At 47.3% G+C, this 20,623-nt stretch overlaps 1 protein-coding gene across 4 annotated transcripts in view; it reads right to left on the reverse strand.

The window, feature by feature from the left end:
* Positions 1-20,623, reverse strand: part of LOC140391721 (coiled-coil domain-containing protein 81-like) — a 252,969-nt gene that overhangs the window by 61,461 nt on the left and 170,885 nt on the right. For all 4 annotated transcript variants that reach the window (XM_072476491.1, XM_072476493.1, XM_072476490.1 and 1 more), the window contains 2 exons: positions 4,456-4,576; positions 1,455-1,601 (listed from right to left, as the gene is read on the reverse strand). In XM_072476491.1, the coding sequence (XP_072332592.1) occupies positions 1,455-1,601; positions 4,456-4,576 (268 nt within the window). The remainder of the gene's footprint in view (positions 1-1,454; positions 1,602-4,455; positions 4,577-20,623) is intronic.

The raw sequence follows: 20,623 nt of genomic DNA on the forward strand, positions 1-20,623 counted from the left end.
TTTTTTGTCCTGTGGACCCAGAAGTGCCCTTCAGTGCAGTAAGAGAGAAATTAAATGAAATGAAATGAAAATCACTTATTGTCACAAGTAGGCTTCAATGAACATAGAAGTTACTGTGAAAAGCCCCTAGTCGCCACATTCCGGCGCCTGTTCGGGGAGGCTGTTACGGTATCGAGAAAATAATCTTAATCCTATGCTTCTGAAACCAAAGAGACTGTAGTGTGGCTCGGTGCTGTGAGCGGATACAGAAACCAAATTTATACAAATCACTTATATTTGTAACAAGGCTCCACAACTCACTCAAGCCACTCGCAAAAAAGGATTACTTTCTCCCTGGTATGTCGGCATCGTTGTTCACAGGTACGGGTAGATAACAGCGTTACAGCTGTTTTACAATAGCTCGGCCGAGTGTGCTTCTAATGGTAGAGCTTTACTATTCGGCAATATCGACGGGATCTTTTGGGAACACCGTTGCAACCCTTAGCTCTGCGATCAATCTGACACCCACCCAGGGGTCGCAATCCACACTTTGAAAAACTCTGCTCTAAAGTATAAGTACCAGTATCTAATAGGCTACCTTTGTCAGTTGCCACTATCTAAGAGCTACACTCATCAATAGGGACCACGTTTATAAATGCTTAACTGGAGTCTGAGCAGGTCCATAGCTGGTGGAAGGGATGAAGATGTTCTCCAGTTAAGTTAAAACTTTCCTTCATTAGGCTGGAAGGAACAGGAGTTCTCCAGACGAATAAAAAAGTTGCACTTCTCTTGCCTGGACCCCCTTATTTTGCTTCTTTTAAGATCTTTCGGAACTCCCTCCCTACCTCTTACGTCCAAGCAAAATGGTGGATGGAAGGCTGGCCAAGAGAGCTTTGGAATTCAAGTTTGGAGATGATAAATAAACAAAGGAACTTTTTAGTGGAAGATGGACTGAAGTTGGAAAAGAAGTGGGTGATGTTAATAAGGTGATTGTGGATGGTCTTTGTGACAGTTAGGAGAAGGCGTCAATGGCAGGGGATCAAGAAAATAAGTCCCTTTTTTGTATTTATCAGATCAAGAACCTTCTTGGGCCTGTAACAGTAGCAGAATTTATTCACTGATTTCTAATCAATAGGCTCTGTTGGATACAGGCCAGAGCCACATCAAGACCAAGCATGTAACTAGAATCCACGCAGAGGCAGGTCACGTGGCATGCACTTTGGGTGCATAGTGCCTGATTAGCACCCATGTGGAGAAAATAAAAATCAGTCCTAATAAGGACAGGGAATACTGTTAGTATCGGATGAGTTGCACATTATACACTCTACCCAAACAGATTCTGGTGGTCTTAGCTAGCTTATTTTAAGCCCTTGCCAAATGACCAAGTTATCACTAAAATACTCATTTTGAGTGTGCCGGTTGCATATTTTAATAGAATTCTGGACTTAACATATAGTTCATAATTTGTTATTTACCTGCTGCTGGAAGAGGGTATCCTGATCTTTTATTTGCTGGTATTGATGCAATATTTGTTCATTTTCCTCTTCTTTTATTCTCCTGTTCTCCGAAAGATCAATAGGAAAATTCTTCAGAGCTCGTTGCATGCAAAGGTAGCACAGCTCCTGCAACACCATACAGTAACAAATACATTCAGTTCACCTTCCTTTTTAAGACACATTCCAATAGCTTGTAAATACACATTTGATAATATTAACGCACAGTTTAGAAGCTTGTGGTATATTTAACGATAAACATTTCTGCATCAACTCCCTTGTCCAGAGCAGTTTATCAGTTTGTTCCTTCACATTGTCTACTAGTAGCTCCAAGGAGGTGTTTCAAAAGCAAGAGCAGCATTTTGATTCACCTGTCTTGACAGAAAGACTTGCTGAATTGCACAGGCAAAAAAATAAGCAGTGGATACACTATGAGATGCATACATACTTTAAGTAGGCCTCAAGACATTCATTGGAAGCCGCATTGCCCTGTGGGAAAATGCCCAATTTCCATGAGATTGGGAGAGCAAACTGCCAATCATATTAAAATAAGGCCTAGGAGTTAAATTGTGCAGACTCTATGGTGAGAGTTTGTTGTCTGTCCAAATTCATGCCCTGAGTAAAAATTTGTGCAAATGAGTTGGGGACAATTAAAGGGACATATCATGATGGAGTATCAGTCAGCTTAGATAGCTAGCCTGTGGTTCACAGTAAGGCCAACAGTGCAGTTTAATTCTTGTTGCGGGTGAGGTAACCGTGGGATTTGCCTCCTCGTTCTATCCCTAACTGTGGAAAGCAATGGCAAATCACCACTGACAAAAACTATGAAGAAAATGGTTCAGGATGAAGCATCAGGAGACAATGAGCCAAGGACCTGCATTTGGGCAGGGCACACATGACATAACAGAGCAGCAAAATGTCTGAATGTCTTTAGAATGGCTAAAAAGATATCCCAGCTGACAAGAAATCATTGTCAGAGCTGAAGGGGCAGGAAAATTATTGGATGGATCTTATATGTCCTTTAAACTTATTTCTATATGCAGCTCAGTGCCAAGTAAACCGAGACACGAGTTTACAAGGCATATTTTGGATATAGTTTGTGAATATTTTAATAGACCTCCCATCTGCTTTCAGGTGGCAGTTTCCTCTGCCCACTGTCAGCCCATCAGAAATGTTTATTTTCCCGAAAACAGTTAGAGAGTTACTGGCCGGGATTCTCCGAGCCTCCGCGCCGCAATCGGGCTCGGCGCAGGGGCAGAGAATGGGGCGTCAGACCCATGATCGGGTCCAACGCCTTCCCGCGATTCTCCAGGGACCGGAGAATCGCTGAAAATTGTGCACACGCGGTCGATGTGGCGCCGGTCGGGGGCCATTGAAAGAGGCCCCGGCGGCGATTCTCCGCCAACAACTGCCTGAGTTCCCGCCGCCGTGGTTCACTCATGGTTCCACCCGGCGGGGGCTCGGAGTGGCGGCTGCAGACTCAGTCTGCGGCCGCCTGGTGGGGGGGAGGCGGGGGATCCGTCACTGGGGGTGACCTCTGGGACGGCCAGGTTCGCGATCTGGGGGAGGGGGGTCTATATTGTCAGGGCCAGCCCGCTGTATGGGTCCACCATGTGGCCACCCCGCGCATGCACAGGCCCCGTATCGGCAGCCAGAGCTGCAAGACTATTCCGGGACCCTGCTAGCCCCCTTCTCCTGGAAAGTCCAGAGTGATTTGCGCCCGTTTTCTCGCAGGCATGGGGACATAGCCCCATTATCAGAGAATTCTGCCCACTGTTTATTTTTCAATGCCATAGTTCCCTATGAAATTGAACACTTGGCATAAACAATCATAAGAATTATCCCAAATGCCTCCAAGCATTTTCTTTACATAAATTGCATGTGCTAGAGCTCCCTCAAGATCAAATGTTGGTTCAGAGAGAAAACATGTGCATTCATCTGCTGTAATAGATATGCTCGACCATATCTCCAATACTGTATTGGCTTTATGCCAAGTAATAAAATATGCCCATTCTGAGAAGAAAATATAATTCTTTTAATATTACTGTGGTATAATCTGTGTGCGCGACTAATATAATTATGCTTAAAACAGTGTAAATCATCAAAACGGCATTTGAAATGGAGATGGTCAAGCTAAGATGTTTATAAGTATATACAACCCAAGTAGAAATTTGCATAAAGCGATAAGTGAGGATCTGGATTTTTAGCTCGTGAATTTCGAAGATAAATCAAAAAGAGATTTGCAACTGGTAAAGATCATAAATGAATAAAGGAAAGTTATTAAGTTTATTTTACCCGAAAGTAGTGGCCATTAGGAAAATATGGAAGATTTTTATATTCTGGGAAAGGTCACTTCCAAATAAGTAGAAGAACAATGATTTTAAAGAGAAAAAAACATATTTAAGGAGAGATTGGAAGCTATGCTGGGGGAGAGGCCATGTAAGATCCTGCAGTGTGCTATATTAAAAGACAGCTGTAAAAGAAAAAAAGTGAGCCATCTTCAGAAACTCCATGGAATTGTCTGTTTGTTCCAAAAAGCAGGGTTTTATTTGAAACTTTGGATTTCTACTGTTGAGTGAGAGGGAGAGAGAAGCCCTGCGAAGTACCTCCCCTATAACAACAGTGGGTGACTTTCGGCAAGTATCTATATTGACTGTTACCTAAAAAAGTGTTTATTTGTGAGTCTGAGTAAGAGGTTTGAGAGGAAATGTTGGGGCCACTAATTTAACTGTTTAAATGTAATCTTGCATGTTTAAGTTTTCCTTTCGTAATAAATGTTTTCATTTGATAGTTAAAACCTCCAAAAGTGTTTTATGAATTTTTTACTCTGGCTTCAGTACACATACCTTCTTATAATAAAATACAAATTGCAAATCACTGTGATAGCTTGCCCAAGTTTCCCTTTGGAATTTGGTCAGCCTGGCAATTGCCACCTGCCATATCATAACAATTCAGATGCCCCAGTACTTAAAGAAGTATATACCTGTCCTGCCCTGCAATGGTCAGAGCAGGTAGTGGCTGGTGGTGTTTTACGTTTCAGTGCCTGCAGGTTTGTGTGTTGAATACCAGGTTGACAGGATGAAGAACGATGCGGAGAAGCCAACCTAAGGATGTAGCAAAATAAACATGCTTACCAATGCAATCCAAAATTCTACTTTCAATAAAATTATTATAAATGACTGCTCTTACATTACAACACGTATTGTAGAAAACTACAAAATTCGACACCTATAAATCAACTGTCAAGTATTGCTGCTCCTATAGGGAGATGAAAACATCAAACTTACATTATGAAAAGATGAAAACTGTAAGTTAAGTTCATCATAACATTCCATGGCCCCTAAAATACTTGTATATTATATTGAGTGGATTGCAGGTTGCAGCCAGTATAAAACAAATAGATTCAGGATATCTCAATTAATGTTTTCCTACAACATCCTATGGCAAACAGGCATTCTATTTCTCAAATTAACTATGTAACTAGTATGAAATAATCATTTCTAGTATTCACCTAAAAATATTTTGCCTTGATGATGTAACGGCCATCATTATATCATTAAGGACTGACCCGGCAGTCTCCGGCCTCCCGTGATGCTCCACCTCCACCAGGTGGAAGGGAGCCGGCGTGGTTCAATTGTGGTATTTAAAAACGGGAACCGGGCGCTGTGGCTGCAGAGGGTGAGAGGAGGTAAGACATGTTTCCAAAGGCGCAATCATGGGCTGCCAGTTGTTATGATGCTGGGTTGTGGGTTGTGACTGCCTGGGCTGGGGGAGCAGCAGGGGGGAACCAGAAGATGGGCCATGGTTGTTCCCTTGGGACCGGGATGTCTGGGCACGAACCACCATTGCCACGGCCAGCAAGGCAGCCATCTAGTTGCACACTCTACTGACTGCCCATTGTGACCCGTAAATGTGCAGAGCGCCACTGGATGTATGGGTGCCCCTCTCCCCCGATCCACCAAGCAGGAACATCCAGACCCCAGACAACCCATAAACAGGGTGGGTGTGGCCCTGCACACCAGTTGCCCACCAGGTGTTGGCACCCCTCAGTATATCCATTGGAGACGCTGACCCACTGCAGGGGGAGAAGGGAGAGCGCAGAGCGCAGCCCGAACAGTGAACGAATACACCATGACCCTTGCCATCCTTCCTGGCCACCATTCCCAAAGGGTGGATGCCCCACTAGAGGCACCTTTATCCAGCCCACCCCACAGGAACACTGGCCGGTACTAAGCCCTGCCTGCCCACTGCATCCCTGCGTCCCATCCACGCTGCTCCTGGACAGGTAGGCACAACCTGTGCATCGCACACAAGACTCACGACCATCCTCTGGAGCGCAGTCTTCCGGGTGTCACAGGTGGTGTGACGCCATCCTGTTCTGCCTGCTGCCCATCGGATGCGTCAGGCACATGTCGCGGGGATTCAGAGGTGCAGCAGTATGCCAGTGGCACCCACCCTGTGGGTTCCACTGGCACGGGCCCCCCCTCCCTCGGGGTGCCTGGTGACCCCCGGGCTATTCCCTGGGACAGGGTAGCGGCTGGAGAAGGCTCCAGGGGCTCCACCGTCACCTGGCTCTGCCAATCCTGGAGACTCCCTCTCGTCTCATCCAGGGTCACCATGCTCATGGCCATGGAGCACAGGGATTGTGCTACGTCACTCAGTGATCGTGACAGGTCCCTCTGTGACTTGCTCAGATGAGCCAGCGCCAGACCAATGATCTCGACGCCCGCAGCTGTGGGCCATTGTGACCTGGCCACGCTCTGGAGCGCTACAACAATGTCCATGCGGCCCTGATATATGTCTGCACATAAAATGGCTTCCCTGTCCTGTGCCTCAGCCACCACCCATACAGAGTGCCCTGGCCTTGCACATTCTGACCGATTACCGATACCTTCGCACCAAAAGCCTTCACCAAGGATGCCACTTGTGCGGTGTTGACCTGGGTAGCACTCATAGTCGGCACTGCCTCCAACTCCTGCAGGCAGCTCGACTCCTCCAACTACAACCGTTAGATGACACCCTTCATGTAGTCCCCGGATCTGCACCTGCATCTCCAACATTAATGGGACTGACCTTTCCAAAAGCATTAGACCTGTCTGGACGGCAGCTCGTACCTGGGACCTGGCCGTCCTCCAACAATCCGCCCCCTCAGGGGTTTCTACCTCCACCTGATGTACAGCTGCATATGTGTGGTATGCACCAGGAGACTCTTCATTACAATGCCCGACCAAGGTGAATGTCTCTGAGATGGTGGAGGGTGACGGTGACAGCAATGGCAAGAGGTCGGTGTTTTGCGAGGGGGTATCGGGCCCCGGATGGTCTCACCTTGCCTCCCAGTGAGTTGCAGGGTTGTGGCTGGGGGCAGGGGACATTGGCCGGCCCCTCATTGTCTGGTGGTGACCCTGCATGACACAATGCAAGACGGATGGTTAGATCACAGGTTGGTGTGGTTTGGGTGACTCAGGTGCCAAAGGGACATCGCAACGCATTGGGGGCTTACTTGATTATCCCATGCCAACCTCCGCCTCTGCAACTGCCCACTTTCCCACGCCGCCGACCATGTCAAATGCCCTCTGTTCCGCGATGGTGAGAGGATGCAGGTCCAGCAGGCCTCCCTCTGTTCTTCTCTCGCTCCCGGCAATTGTGGACCACCTTTTCCTGGCGGGACAGATAATGCACAGTGCGAGACACCCAGAAGCGGGCGGCACAGGACATCCGTAGCCCGGCACGGTGGCCCAGTGGTTAGCACTGTCGCTTCACAGCTCCAGGATCCCAGGTATGATTCCCGGATTGGGTCACTGTCTGTGTGGAACATAGAACATTACAGTGCAGTACAGGCCCTTCAGTCCTCGATGTTGTGCCGACCTGTGAAACCACTCTGAAGCCCATCTACACTATTCCCTTATCGTCCATATGTCTATCCAATGACCATTTGAATGCCCTTAGTGTTGGCGAGTACACTACTGTTGCAGGTAGGGCATTCCACGCCCTTACTACTCTCTGAGTAAAGAACCTACCTCTGACATCTGTCTTATATTTATCTCCCCTCAATTTAAAGCTATGTCCCCTCAGGCTAGACATCACCATCTGAGGAAAAAGGCTCTCACTGTCCACCCTGTCCAATCCTCTGATCATCTTGTATGCCTCAATTAAGTCACCTCTTAACCTTCTTCTCTCTAATGAAAACAGCCTCAAGTCCCTCAGCCTTTCCTCATAAGATCTTCCCTCCATACCAGGCAACATTCTGGTAAATCTCCTCTGCACCCTTTCCAATGCTTCCACATCCTTCCTATAATGCGGCAACCAGAATTGCACGGAATACTCCAAATGCGGCCACACCAGAGTTTTGTACAGCTGCAACATGACCTCATGGCTCCGAAACTCAATCGCTCTACCAATAAAAGCTAACACACCGTATGCCTTCTTAACAACCCTCTCAACCTGGGTGGCAACTTTCAGGGATCTATGTACATGGATACCAAGATCTCTCTGCTCATCCACACTGCCAAGAATCTTACCATTAGCCTACTCTGTCTTCCTGTTATTCCTTCCAAAATGAATCACCTCACACTTTTCTGCATTAAACTCCATTTGCTACCTCTCAGCCCAGCGCTGCAGTTTATCTATGTCCCTCTGTAACTTGTAACATCCTTCTGCACTGTCCACAACTCCACCGACTTTAGTGTCATCTGCAAATTTACTCACCCATCCTTCTACACCCTCCTCCAGGTCATTTATAAAAATGACAAACAGCAGTGGCCCCAAAACAGATCCTTGTGGTACACCACTAGTAGCTGGACTCCTGTCTGAACATTTCCCATCAACCACCACCCTTTGTCTTCTTCCAGCTAGCCTATTTCTGATCCAAACTGCTAAATCACCCTGAATCCCATGCCTCCATATTTTCTGTAGTAGCCTACTGTGGGTAACCTTATCAAATGCTTTTCTGAAATCCATATACACCACATCAACTGCTTTACCCTCATCCACCTGTTTGGTCACCTTCTCAAAGAACTCAATAAGGTTTGTGAGGCACGACCACCCTTCACAAAACCGTGTTGACTATCTCTAATCAAATTATTCCTTTCCAGATGATTATACATCCTATCTCTTATAAACCTTTACAAGATTTTGCCCACAACAGAAGTAAGGCTCACTGGTCTATAGTTACCTGGGTTGTCTCTACTCCCCTTCTTGAACAAGGGGACAACATTTGCTATCCTCCAGTCTTCTGGCACTATTCCTGTAGACAAAGATGACTTAAAGATCAAAGCCAAAGGCTCAGCAATCTCCTCCGTCGCTTCCCAGAGAACCCTAGGATAAATCCATTCAGCCCAGGGAACTTATCTATTTTCACACTTTCCAGAATTGCTAACACCTCCTCCTTATGAACCTCAAGCCCTTCTAGTCTAGTAGCCTGAATCTCAGTATTCTCCTCGACAACATTGTCTTTTTCCTGGGTGAATACTGACGAAAAATATTCATTTAGCACCTCTCCTATCTCCTCGGACTCCAAGCACAACTTCCCACTACTGTCCTTGACTGACCCTACTCTTACCCTAGTCATTCGTTTATTCCTGACATATCTATAGAAAGCTTTAGGGTTATCCTTGATCCTACCTGCCAAAGACTTCTCATGTCCCCTCCTGGCTCTTCTTAGCTCTCTCTTTAGGTCCTTCCTAGCTAACTTGTAACTCTTGAGCGCCCTAACTGAACCTTCATGTCTCATCTTTACATAAGCCCCCTTCTTCCTCTTGACAAGTGTTTTGACTGCTTTAGTAAACCACGGTTCCCTTGCTCGACCACTTCCTCCCTGCCTGGCAGGTACATACTTATCAAGGACACGCAATAGCTGTTCCTTGAACAAGCTCTACATTTCCATTGTGCCCATCCCCTGCAGTTTTCCTCTCCATCCGATGCATCCTAAGTCTTGCCTCATCGCATCATAATTGCCTTTCCCCCAAATATAACTCTTGCCCTGCGGTATATACCTATCCCTTTCCATCACTAAAGTAAACGTAATCGAATTGTGGTCACTATCACCAAAGTGCTCACCTACCTCCAAATCTAACACCTGTCCTGGTTCATTACCCAGTACCAAATCCAATATGGCCTCGCCTCTTGTTGGCCTATCTACATACTGTGTCAGGAAACCCTCCTGCACACATTGGACAAAAACGGACCCAACTAAAGTACTCAAACTATAGCGTTTCCAGTCAATATTTGGAAAGTTAATGTCCCCCATAACAACTACCCTGTTGCTTTCGCTCCTATCCAGAATCATCTTTGCAATCCTCTTCTCTACATCTCTGGAACTTTTCGGAGGCCGTAGAAAACCCCTAACAGGGTGACCTCTCCTTTCCTGTTTCTAACCTCAGCCCATACTACCTCAGTAGACGAGTCCTCATCAAACGTCCTTTCTGCCACCGTAATACTGTCCTTGACTAACAATGCCACCCCTCCCCCTCTTTTACCACCTTCCCTGAGCTTACTGAAATATCTAAACCCTGGCACCTGCACCAACCATTCCTCTCCCTGCTCTATCCATGTCTCCGAAATGGCCACAACATCGAAGTCCCAGGTACCAACCCATGCCGCAAGTTCACCCACCTTATTCCGGATGCTCCTGGCATTGAAGAAGACACACTTTAAACCATCTTCCTGCCTGCCGGTACACTCCTGAAACTTTGAAACCTTACTCATGACCTCACTACTCTCAACCTCCTGTATACTGGAGCTACAATTCAGGTTCCCAAGCACCTGCTGAACTAGTTTAAACCCTCCCGAAGAGCATTAGCAAATTTCCCCCCCCAGGATATTGGTGCCCCTCTGGTCCAGGTGTTTGTAGAGGTCCCACCGACCCCAGAATGAGCTCCAAGTCTGCACGTTCTCCTCGTGTCTGCGTGGGTTTCCTCTGTGAGCTCCAGTTTCCACCCATAGTCCAAAGATGTGCAGGTGAGTGGATTGGCCATGCTAAATTGCCCAAAGTGTCTAAAGGGCTTGGGTGGGATTGCTGTGTTACGGGTCTGGGGCGGAGGTGTGGGCTTAAGTGGGTGCTCTTTCCGACGGTCGGTGCAGACGCAATGGGCCAAATGGCCTCCTTCTGCACTGCAAATTCTATGTCTATGTAGCTGGTGGCTTGTGTTTGCAGGAAAGCCGGCATTGTGGGCAATACAAGTGTTGGCATGTGGTGCAGGGTGGGTATGAAAGGGGGCAGCTGGCAGGTGGGTGCAGTTGCCCTCTGAGGGGGTTGAGGCATGTGGGTGGGACAGAGGTGGTGCCGCGGGCATGGAGGTGGTGACGCACCACGTATGGCCTGGGGGATTGCCCATCCTAACCCAGCACTGTCTACTGGTCCAACTGACGGGTTCGCTTGGGGGTGGGGAGAGGGGGGAGGGGTGTGGGTTCATGGGATGGGGGCAGTGCCAGTGGCACAGAGGTGGTAACTCACCTGGGCCATCCTAAGGAAGTTGTGCAGCTTTTTCTTGTGCTTGCAATGGGGCTCACGACGCTCAAGGCCTCTGCCACCTGCGCCTATGCCCATTTGACGTCGGCAGGTGGCAATCGCCTTCCCATTCCAGGGAACAGGGTGACCCGCCTCTCCTTGATGGCATCCAGCAATATCTCCAGCTCTGTCTCTGCGAATCTCAGGGCTGTTCTCCGGGGTGGCATCGTCTTGGATGGAATGAGGTGTCTGGGGAGTGGAGTGCTTATGCAGCTAAAGCTTGTCAGACTCTCAGTACCAATACCAACCCCAGCAAATCCGACGCAGGCGTGAATTGGAATTGCACTAATTCCATGTGGCACGAGTGCTGACCCATCGTCGTATCCTGAATTTCTCCGGGACTGGGGCTGCCATTGGGACCATGGAACACCTACCGTTCAGTACTGGCATGGGCACTCAGTCTTTCAAACGGAGAATCCCGCTTGATATGTTCATACTAACATAACACCAGAGATGCATTTTGTTATGAACAACAATACAGCTTCCCAAAAGGAACTGCTTAATGCCTGCTGTTGTGCGGTTGGTACAATTGGTAATTTCTTTCACTGATTACGATGTTGTTTCATGGCTTTTACAGAATCTTTAGCCATTGAAACTCTTTAGTTATTTTCATATCTGTTGTATTGAGAGTTTCAAAATTCATGATTGTAGCAAAAGATCATTCTGTCAGACCAAATGTTCATGATAGGGCTACATGCAAAACGGTATTACACAGAATTTACAGCAGAGAAACAAGGCCTTCATCCTAACTGGTATATGCTGGCATTTATGCGTCACTTGAGGCAACACTCACTCTCTTCATCTAACCCCATCAGCATAATCTACTCCATTCTCCCTCATGTTCTTATTTAGGTTCCCCTTAAAACCAAAACAGAAAATACTGGACAATCTTAGCAGGTCTGACAGCATCTGTGGAGAGAGAAGGGAGCTAATGTTTCATATCTGGATGACTCTTTGTCAAAGCTGGAGACAACTGGAAATAGGTTCAGATTTATATCGTTGTGTATGTGGGGGGGGGGGGGGGGGGGGGGGGGGGGTGCGGAGGCGTGGAGCTGTGGGGCTGGATAGAGGGTCAGCGATAGGTGGAGATTGACAAAGCTGTCATGGACAGAAAGACAAAAGGAATGTAAATGGGGGTGATTAAGGCTAAGATGGGTGCTGATAGTGGCACATAAAGAGATTAGAATGTGTTTATGGTAAAACAAAGGTAAGCAGTGCTTCAAAGGGAAACTGGGAACAGGGAACAGTTGGTCCAAGTGGAGTGGGGTTGGGGTTAGGGAAAAACAGATCAATGGAAGAAATGAAATTTTTTTTAAAAGATCGCAATAAAAATGGGGTGAAGGTGGAGGAGAGAGTTCACAGTCTGAAGTTGTTACACTCAATGTTAAGTCCAGAAGGCTAATCCTGAGGTGTACCTGAGGTGCTGGGCTTGACTGGAAGATTGCAGCAGGCCAAGGAGGGACATGTGAACACGAGAGCAGTGCGGTGAGTTGAAATGGCAAGCGACAGGAAGGTCTGGGTCCTGCTTGCGGATGGACCAAAGGTGTTCTGCAAAGTGGTCATCCAGTCTGCGTTTAGTCTCTCCAACGTAGAGTTGATCCCATTGGGAGCAGCAAATACAGTAGACCAGATTGAAGGAGTTGCATGTGAAGCGCTGTCTCACTTGAACAGAGTGCTTTGGCCTTTGCTTGGAGAGCATGGAGGAGGTAACGGGCCAGGTGTTACGCATTCTACGCTTGCACGGGAAAATGCTGTGCGACGAGGGTAAGGTGTTGGAGGTGAAGGAGGTGTGAACCACGGTATCCCAGAGGGAACAGCCCCTGCAAAATGCTGACAGGCAGTGTGAAGGGAGAATGTGTTTGGTGTTGGCATCATGATGGAGCTGCCGGAACTGGCAGAGGATGATTCTTTGAATGTGGAAGCTGGTGGGGTAAAAAGTGAGGACAAGGGGACCCTATCCTAGTTCTGGGAGGGGAAGGTAGGGGCAATAGCACAGGTGCGGGAGGTGGGCCAGACACCTTTGAGAGCTCTGTCGACCGCAGTGGGTAGGAAACCACGATTGAGGGAAAATGAAGACATGTTGGCAGCATCATTTTGGAAAGTCGCATCACTTTCCAAAATGGTGCTGCTGACATGTTCTCACCGCTTCCCCCTCCCTCCCAGAACCAGGATAAGGTCCCCCTTATCCTCACTTTTCACAATGTTCCATTGAAGCCCCGTGCAAACAAGAGAGACAGCACCTTATCTTCCGATGAGGCACGTTACATCGTTCCGGACTTAACATTGAATTCTACAACTTCAGACTGTGAACTCTCCCCCCACCCTCACTCCATTTCTATTTTTATTTCTATCAACCTTTTTTCATTTCTTCTATCGATCAGTTTTTCCCTCACCATTGCTGTCGTCCCCCATCCCCCTACCCCACTTGGGCCATCTGTTCCCTGTTCCGAGTTTCCCGTTGAAACACTGCTTACTTTTGTTTGTCAATCTCCACCTATTGCTGGCCCTCCATCCAGCCCTCATGCTCCACATCCCCCACCCCCACAACCATATAAATCTGAACCATTTCCAGTTCTCTCCAGCTTTGACAAAGGGTCATCCTGATTCGAAAGGTTAGCTCCCTTCTCTCTCTACAGATGCTGTTCTACCTGCTGAGATTGTCCAGTATTTTCTGTTTTTGTTTCAAATTCCAGCAGTTATTTACTTTTAGCCCCTTCAGTCCGTCTAGTTATTAGTTTAAATACTCTTTATCATAGCGAAATCCACATTCTTAGCACTCTTTGGGCAATGAACATACACACATACAAACAATGGGGCGGGATTCTCTGTTTCTGAGACAAGTGTTGACGCCAATGGAGAACCTGTGGACTTTTACGACAGAAACACCGGTCCGCACCTGGAGCAATTCTGCTACCGTTGAGGGGCTAGCACCAGTGCCACGTGGAACACAATCGATTCCAATGAAAATGGTGCAGGATTCGCTGGGTCCGAGATTGACACTCGGGAGGCTGACAAGCTGCAGCCACACATACACATTACAATCCCCACACACACTCATCTCAGCCAACAAGATGGCACTGCTTGTGCTGGAGCACGTCCATACAGCTGATGGATCAGCTGGGGCCAGAGGACAACCAGGGGTGGCCTGGGGGGGGGAACACCCATCTGACCAATGTCACTAAGTTCAGAGAGGGCAGTCAGCGGTATGCGCAGCTGCATGGCTGCCTTGCCGGCTGCGGCAATTGTGTTCCATGTCTGTCCACTCCGACCCCACAGCCCACCTCCTATCCATCTCCAGCTACTCCCCCCGGCCCTGCCAGAAACCCACCAGCGAACGGCACAACTGTCAGCAAGCTATGGTGATGTTGGACACTTTCCATACCCACCACTCTCCTACATCAGCCACCATGCTGGTTTCATGATTTTTAAAAGCACCCATGAAGCGCACCGTCGGGAACTTAGCCCATCGGACGAGGAGAATCACAGAGGTTCCGGAGAATACCGGGTCACGCCCATTAATGACATGCAAACAGTGTACGTTGTAGCCACTTAAAATGGCCAACTCACGATTCAAAATGGCGAACGGCAAAGGCTGATGGGAAAGTCAGCCAACAGGACAAAAACGAGCAGCTGCAGGTTGGCTGTGTATTTACCTCTGGAAAGGCCAGACAAGATCGAACCAGCAACCATCAGCATAACAAAACACCAGCCATCTGCATACTAATGAGCAATCCCCGGGAACAATAAGCAACATTTAAACACACAAAGCAAAACCAGACTCTTCGGCGCCAGCAGAAGCCTACACAAAAGGAGGTGAACGACCACCTCAAGACCGCCCATCGATCAGGGAACCGCTCCAGCATTGGAGAAAATCGAACCAAGCGATTGGGACAAAGTCCAATCACTTGGGACCAGGTACAGGGTCCACCCCGAAAGGCGGGAAGCCCCTGGGGACTATAAGAATTGAGCCCCAAGTTCAAATCGCTCTCTTCCAGTCTTCTCTTCCAGCTCTTCCCTTCCAGCTCTTCTCTTCCTGCCCTTCTCGTCCAGCTCTTCCCCAGCTCTTCACCACTGCTTCGCCAGCTCCTCACTCTTCAGCAGCTGGTCGAAAACTGTAAGTCTTACTCCAACGCTCGCTACGCGATAGGCGCTCCTAGCTATCAATCTGTACCAACTTCGAATCCCGCAGGCTCAGAACCCGAACGAAAGGCCATTTGTTTCCCTGACCTGGTGGGCCAGTTCCAAGTTAAGTATAGGCCTGTTAGTTGTAGAAGTAGCTTAGACGTAGAATTTGTGCATGAGTAGTGATTACTATGTATAATAAATGTGCGTTGATTTAAATCTTACTAATCGGTGTATTGGACTATTGATCATTACTCGGACTTGAACCACGTGGCGGTATCATAAAGGTACCTGGCGACTCAAGAGCAAAGGTGATAAAACAAGAGCAATTAAACTAAGGCAAAATCAGCAACAACGTGCATTCCGGAACGCATTGACGCCACTGTCGAGGTGACGGAGAATCACGATTTGGCATCAAATCGGCGCCTACCGCGATTTCGGCATCGGAACCGATTCTCTGCCCAATGGCGTTTCACAATTTCAGTGTCGGCCAACGGAGAATCCCACCCCATATATTTATTTCTATTTGAGATGACAATTCATCTGTTGTTATGAATGTTATGGGCATTCGGGTAAAGCCTTTATTTTTATCTTTGTACTATTTTTGCAAACTCAGGTGAACTGTCGCATGTTTAAGTGTATATGCTTTGACCCTTCCTATCACACTCTGATTGTCATTGCCCTTATTGCTACCTTGCTCTTATGCCTTGTTCTTTTCTTTTCACCTACAACATTTTTCTCACATGACACACTATTTAGTTTAGTTTTTTTAGTTTCTTAAAATAAATTTAGAGCACTCAATTCATTCTTGCCAATTAAGGGGCATTTTAGCGTGGCCAATCCACCTAACCTGCACATCTTTGGGTTGTAGGGGCAAAACCTACGCAAACACGGGGAGAATGTGCAAACTCCACACGGACAGTAACCCAGAGCCTGGATCGAACCTGGGACCTCGGCGCCGTGAGGCAGCAGTGCTAGCCACTGCGCCACCGTGCTGCCACACACTATTTAGTTTAAAGTCTTCTCCACTGCCCTAGTTATGTGACTTGTTAGAACACTGGTCCCAGCATGCTTCAAGTGAAGACCATCCCAATTGTACAACTCTCACTTTCCCCAGTACTGGTGCAAGTGTCCCATGAATTGAAACCCATTTTTCCCACAATAATTTATTTTTTATTTTTTAAATATATTTTATTAAAGTTTTCAAACACAATTTTTCCCCCTTACAAATCAACAAAAACGGTAACATGATAACTGATAGATAACATGGTTTAAATAAAATAGTGAACTAACAACATAACACTAAATAGTGCTCCCCCCGCCTCTTCACCCCCTCTAGAACAAAAACAATTTACCCCCCCCCCCCCCCCGCCCTGCCTCTGGGCTGCTGCTGGCTATCTATTTTCCCCTAACGTTCCGCTAGATAGTCGAGGAACGGTTGCCACCGCCTGGAGAACCCGAGCCGATCCTCTCAGCGCAAACTTCATCCGCTCCAGTTTTATGAACCCTGCCATGTCGTTTATCCAAGCCTCCACGCCGGGGGGTTTCGCTTCCTTCCACATGAGTAAAATCTTTTGCCGGGCTACTAGGGACGCAAAGGCCACAATATCGGCCTCTTTCGCCTCCTGCACTCCCGGCTCATCCGCTACCCCAAATATAGCTTGGCTTGACCCGGACCTTCACCACCTTCAAGATCACTCCCGCCACTCCCCTCCAATACCCCTCCAGTGCCGGACACGACCAAAACATATGTGTGTGGTTCGCCGGGCTTCCTCCGCACCTCCCGCACTTGTCCTCCACTCCGAAGAACCTGCTCAACCTCGCTCCCGTTGTGTGTGCTCTATGTAGCACCTTAAATTGGACCAGGCTAAGCCTGGCACACGAGGAAGAGGAATTTACCCTACTTAGGGCAGCAGCCCACAAACCCTCCTCAATCTCCTCCCCGAGCTCTTCTTCCCATTTTCCTTTCAGTTCATCTCCCGGTATATTTCGGACACTTTGCCCTCCCTGACCCATACCCCCGAAAACACTCTATCCTGGATCCCCTGTGTCGGGAGCAACGGAAATTCCCTCACCTGTTGTCTCGTGAATGCCCTCACCTGCATATACCTAAAGATATTCCCCGGAGGCAGCTCATACTTTTCCTCTAGCGCTCCCAAGCTCGCAAACGTCCCATCTATAAATAAGTCTCCCACTCTCCTAATTCCTGCCCGGTGCCAGCTCTGGAACCCTCCGTCCAACCTCCCTGGGGCAAACCTATGGTTGTTCCTGATCGGGGACCACACCGAGGCTCCCAACACACCCCTCTGTCGCCTCCATTGCCCCCAGATACTTAATGCTGCCGCCACCACTGGGTTCGTGGTAAACCTTTTCGGGGAGAGCGGTAGTGGCGCCGTCACCAGCGCTTTTAAGCTCGTTCCTTTACAGGACGCCATCTCCAGCCTTTTCCACGCCACCCCCTCTCCCTCTATCATCCACTTACGGATCATCGCCACATTGGCAGCCCACAATAATTTGTGAGCCACCCCTTTGACTCCCTAATCTTATTTACCCTGTGTCAATTTGTTCAGATAATAACCAAGAGATTACCTTTGAAGTTCTGGTTTTTAGTCTAGTCCCCAGCTCCTCATACTTCCTTTACAGATCTGCTTTTTTCATAGAAATTCCATAGAATCCGTACAGTGTAGAAGGAGGCCATTCAGCCCATCAAGTCTGCACTCTGAAAGAGTACCCAACCTTGGCCCACTCTGCACTCTATCCCGTAGCCCCACCTAACCTGCGCATCTTTGGACTGTGGGTGGAAACTGTAGCACCCAGAGGAAGCCCATGCATCACAGGGAAAACGTACAAACTCCTCACAGTCACCCATGACTGGAATCGAGCCAGGGTACTCCTGCCGATGTGAGGCAGGAGTGCTAACCACTGTGCCACCGTGCTGCCGTTTTCTTGTCCCATCTATGTAATTGAATTCCCTATTGGATAAAAGTAACTTGGACTTCCGGTGATGTAATGTAGGGGGAAAACGCGTACGAGATGCTCCCGCTGGAGCACTGTGCTTTTTTCACCTTTTCTTGATACCAGGGATTGTTAATTCTTTGGAAACCCATATAGTTATTGGAATGAATAACGGAAATGCCCCCAAAAATCAGGGACAACAAAGCTGGGAGCAGAAACTCGTCAGCGGAGTCTGAGGCCTCTCAAAACTGAACAGTAAGTAAAATGGTGGAGTCAGTGAGAGGGAACTTCTTCGACGTGCCTGGAGAGGCGGACTCTTTTGTTAAAAGACACAAGTTGGGTGCATTGCAATTTGGTTTCTGTCTTCGTCGATGGGCATGTTGTGTTGCTAAATTGTTGGGGTGAGTTGTTTTTTCTCCTTTTTTCTTTTTCTCCTTTATTCATGTTCTTGCTGGGGTTGAGTTCTTATAATTCTTGATTAGAATTAGGGTTTTACCTAATGCTTCTTTGTATTAATATATAGCTTCCTTTTGGCACGCAAGTTAAATGCGGTGTTGGTATTTTGGTGTTAATATTTAATTTTCTCTTTCTCCAGTTGGGAGTCTTCCTGCTAACTAAAGAGTTAGTTAATGGGAGCAGGTTTGGAGGATTCTCTGCATCTCATTATGGTCATTTGTTTAGACAATGAGCTCAGAGTTTTTGTTTTGTTTGGGTTTGTTAAACATAGGTTTTAGTATGAAGGTACGTTTTTGTTTGCCTCACTCCTGTTTGTATTTTTTCTTGGGTGAGGTCACATACAATGGCAATGGCATGGGAGGGTGAGGGGGTGGGGCTGATGGTGTCTGTTGATTTCTTTTGCCTGTCTTCTGGCTTGGTGGTCATCTTGGGTGGATCTTTTTGGTTTACCTTTTTAGTATCCCTAGATATGGCCGATTCCTGGTTAAGGGGGGGTGGGAGACCTCCAATTTGTTTGGTCACCTGGAACGTTAGGGGTTCGAATGGCCCAGTAAAAAGGCCAAGGGCATTTTCTCATCTCAAGAGTTTAAACTCCGATGTAGTGTTTTTGCGAGAGACCTATTTGTGGGTCAGAGATCAAACCAGACTGCACAAGGGGTGTGTAGGACAGGTTTTTATTCTGGTTTCAATAGCAGGGCCAGGATTACAGTGATTCTAATTAATAAAAGGGTTCAGTTTTCTGCCTCTAAGATTATAGCTGATCCCAGCAGTCGATAAGTTATTGTCTTTGGCTCCCTGGGTGTCATGGTTAACATTTATGCCCCCAACTGGAATGATACAAATTTTATTAATTGGCTGCTAGCCTTCTCCCAAATTTAGATTTGCATCAGCTTATTTTAGGTGAGAACCTGAATTGTGTCTTGGACCCTAGATTGGATAGTTCCAAGCCTAAATCTCTTACTCCATCAGGGTTGGCCAGGGCTTTCATGACGCAGATGGGGGAGGGTAGGTCCTTGGTGTTTCTTGCACCCAACGATAAAACTTTTCATTTTTCACATATCCACCAAGTATATTTGCATATTGATTTTTTTGATTTGGATCGGGCTTTCTTTTTTTTAGTAGTGGCGGCTGAGTACTCAGCAATTGTTATTTTGGATCATGCCTCACACTTTATTGGTTTGACGTTAGAGTCTGGCCTTACCCAAAGTCCACCTTGGAGACCTGACAAAACATTGTTAACAGATAAAAGATTTTGTGAGCATATGTCTACTGCCATAGAGGACTATATAAACTCTAACGAATCCGATTCAACATCACCTTCCATGTGGGAGGCTCTTAAGGCAGTAGTCAGAGGGAAAATGATCTCCTACAGAGTGCATTTGTTGTGGACAACGCGGTTGGAGCAGCAGAGTCTGATGGACTCCATTCTTGAGGTGGATCACCAGTACTCACTTGATTCTACTCCAGAATTACTGGCAAGTAGGAAAAAAATGCAAAGCCAATTCAAACTATTGTTGACTAACAGGGTGGTAAGTCAAGAACGATGCTCAAGGGGCACTTTTTATGAATATGTGGAGAAGGCCAATTGCCTTTTGGCTCACCAGCTTAAATGGCAGACGACTTCCCGGGAGATTAACACACTCAATTCGAGCGACAACCTTATTTCAGCCCCTCCTCAGGTTAAAGCGGCTTTTGAATCTTTTTAACCATGATTTTTTATAAATTGGAGCCTCCAGTGGATGGGTCGATCATGTCTGACTTTCTGAATGGTCCACCCATCCCAATGGTTGAGGTGGATAAGAGCAGTGAGTTGGAATCCCTGTTACACCCTGATTAAATTTTACAATGTATTGGGTTGATGCAATCGGGCAAAGTCCCTGGTACAGATGGCTTTCCGATTGAATTCTACAAGAAGTTCTCGGAACAGCTTGCACCTTTAATTTTGGGATTGTTCAATGATTTCCTAACCTGGGAGTCATTGCCCCCAACCCTCACTCAAGCCTTTTGCCCTGCTTCTTAAGAGGGATAAAGACTCCACAAAGTGTGGTTCATACTGTCCTATTACACTTCTGAACTCGGATGTCAAACTGTCGCTACAGTGCTGGTGCTGTGG

The sequence above is a fragment of the Scyliorhinus torazame genome, chromosome 15 (assembly GCF_047496885.1).
Source record: "Scyliorhinus torazame isolate Kashiwa2021f chromosome 15, sScyTor2.1, whole genome shotgun sequence".
In the NCBI taxonomy this organism is placed as follows: Eukaryota; Metazoa; Chordata; class Chondrichthyes; order Carcharhiniformes; family Scyliorhinidae; genus Scyliorhinus; species Scyliorhinus torazame.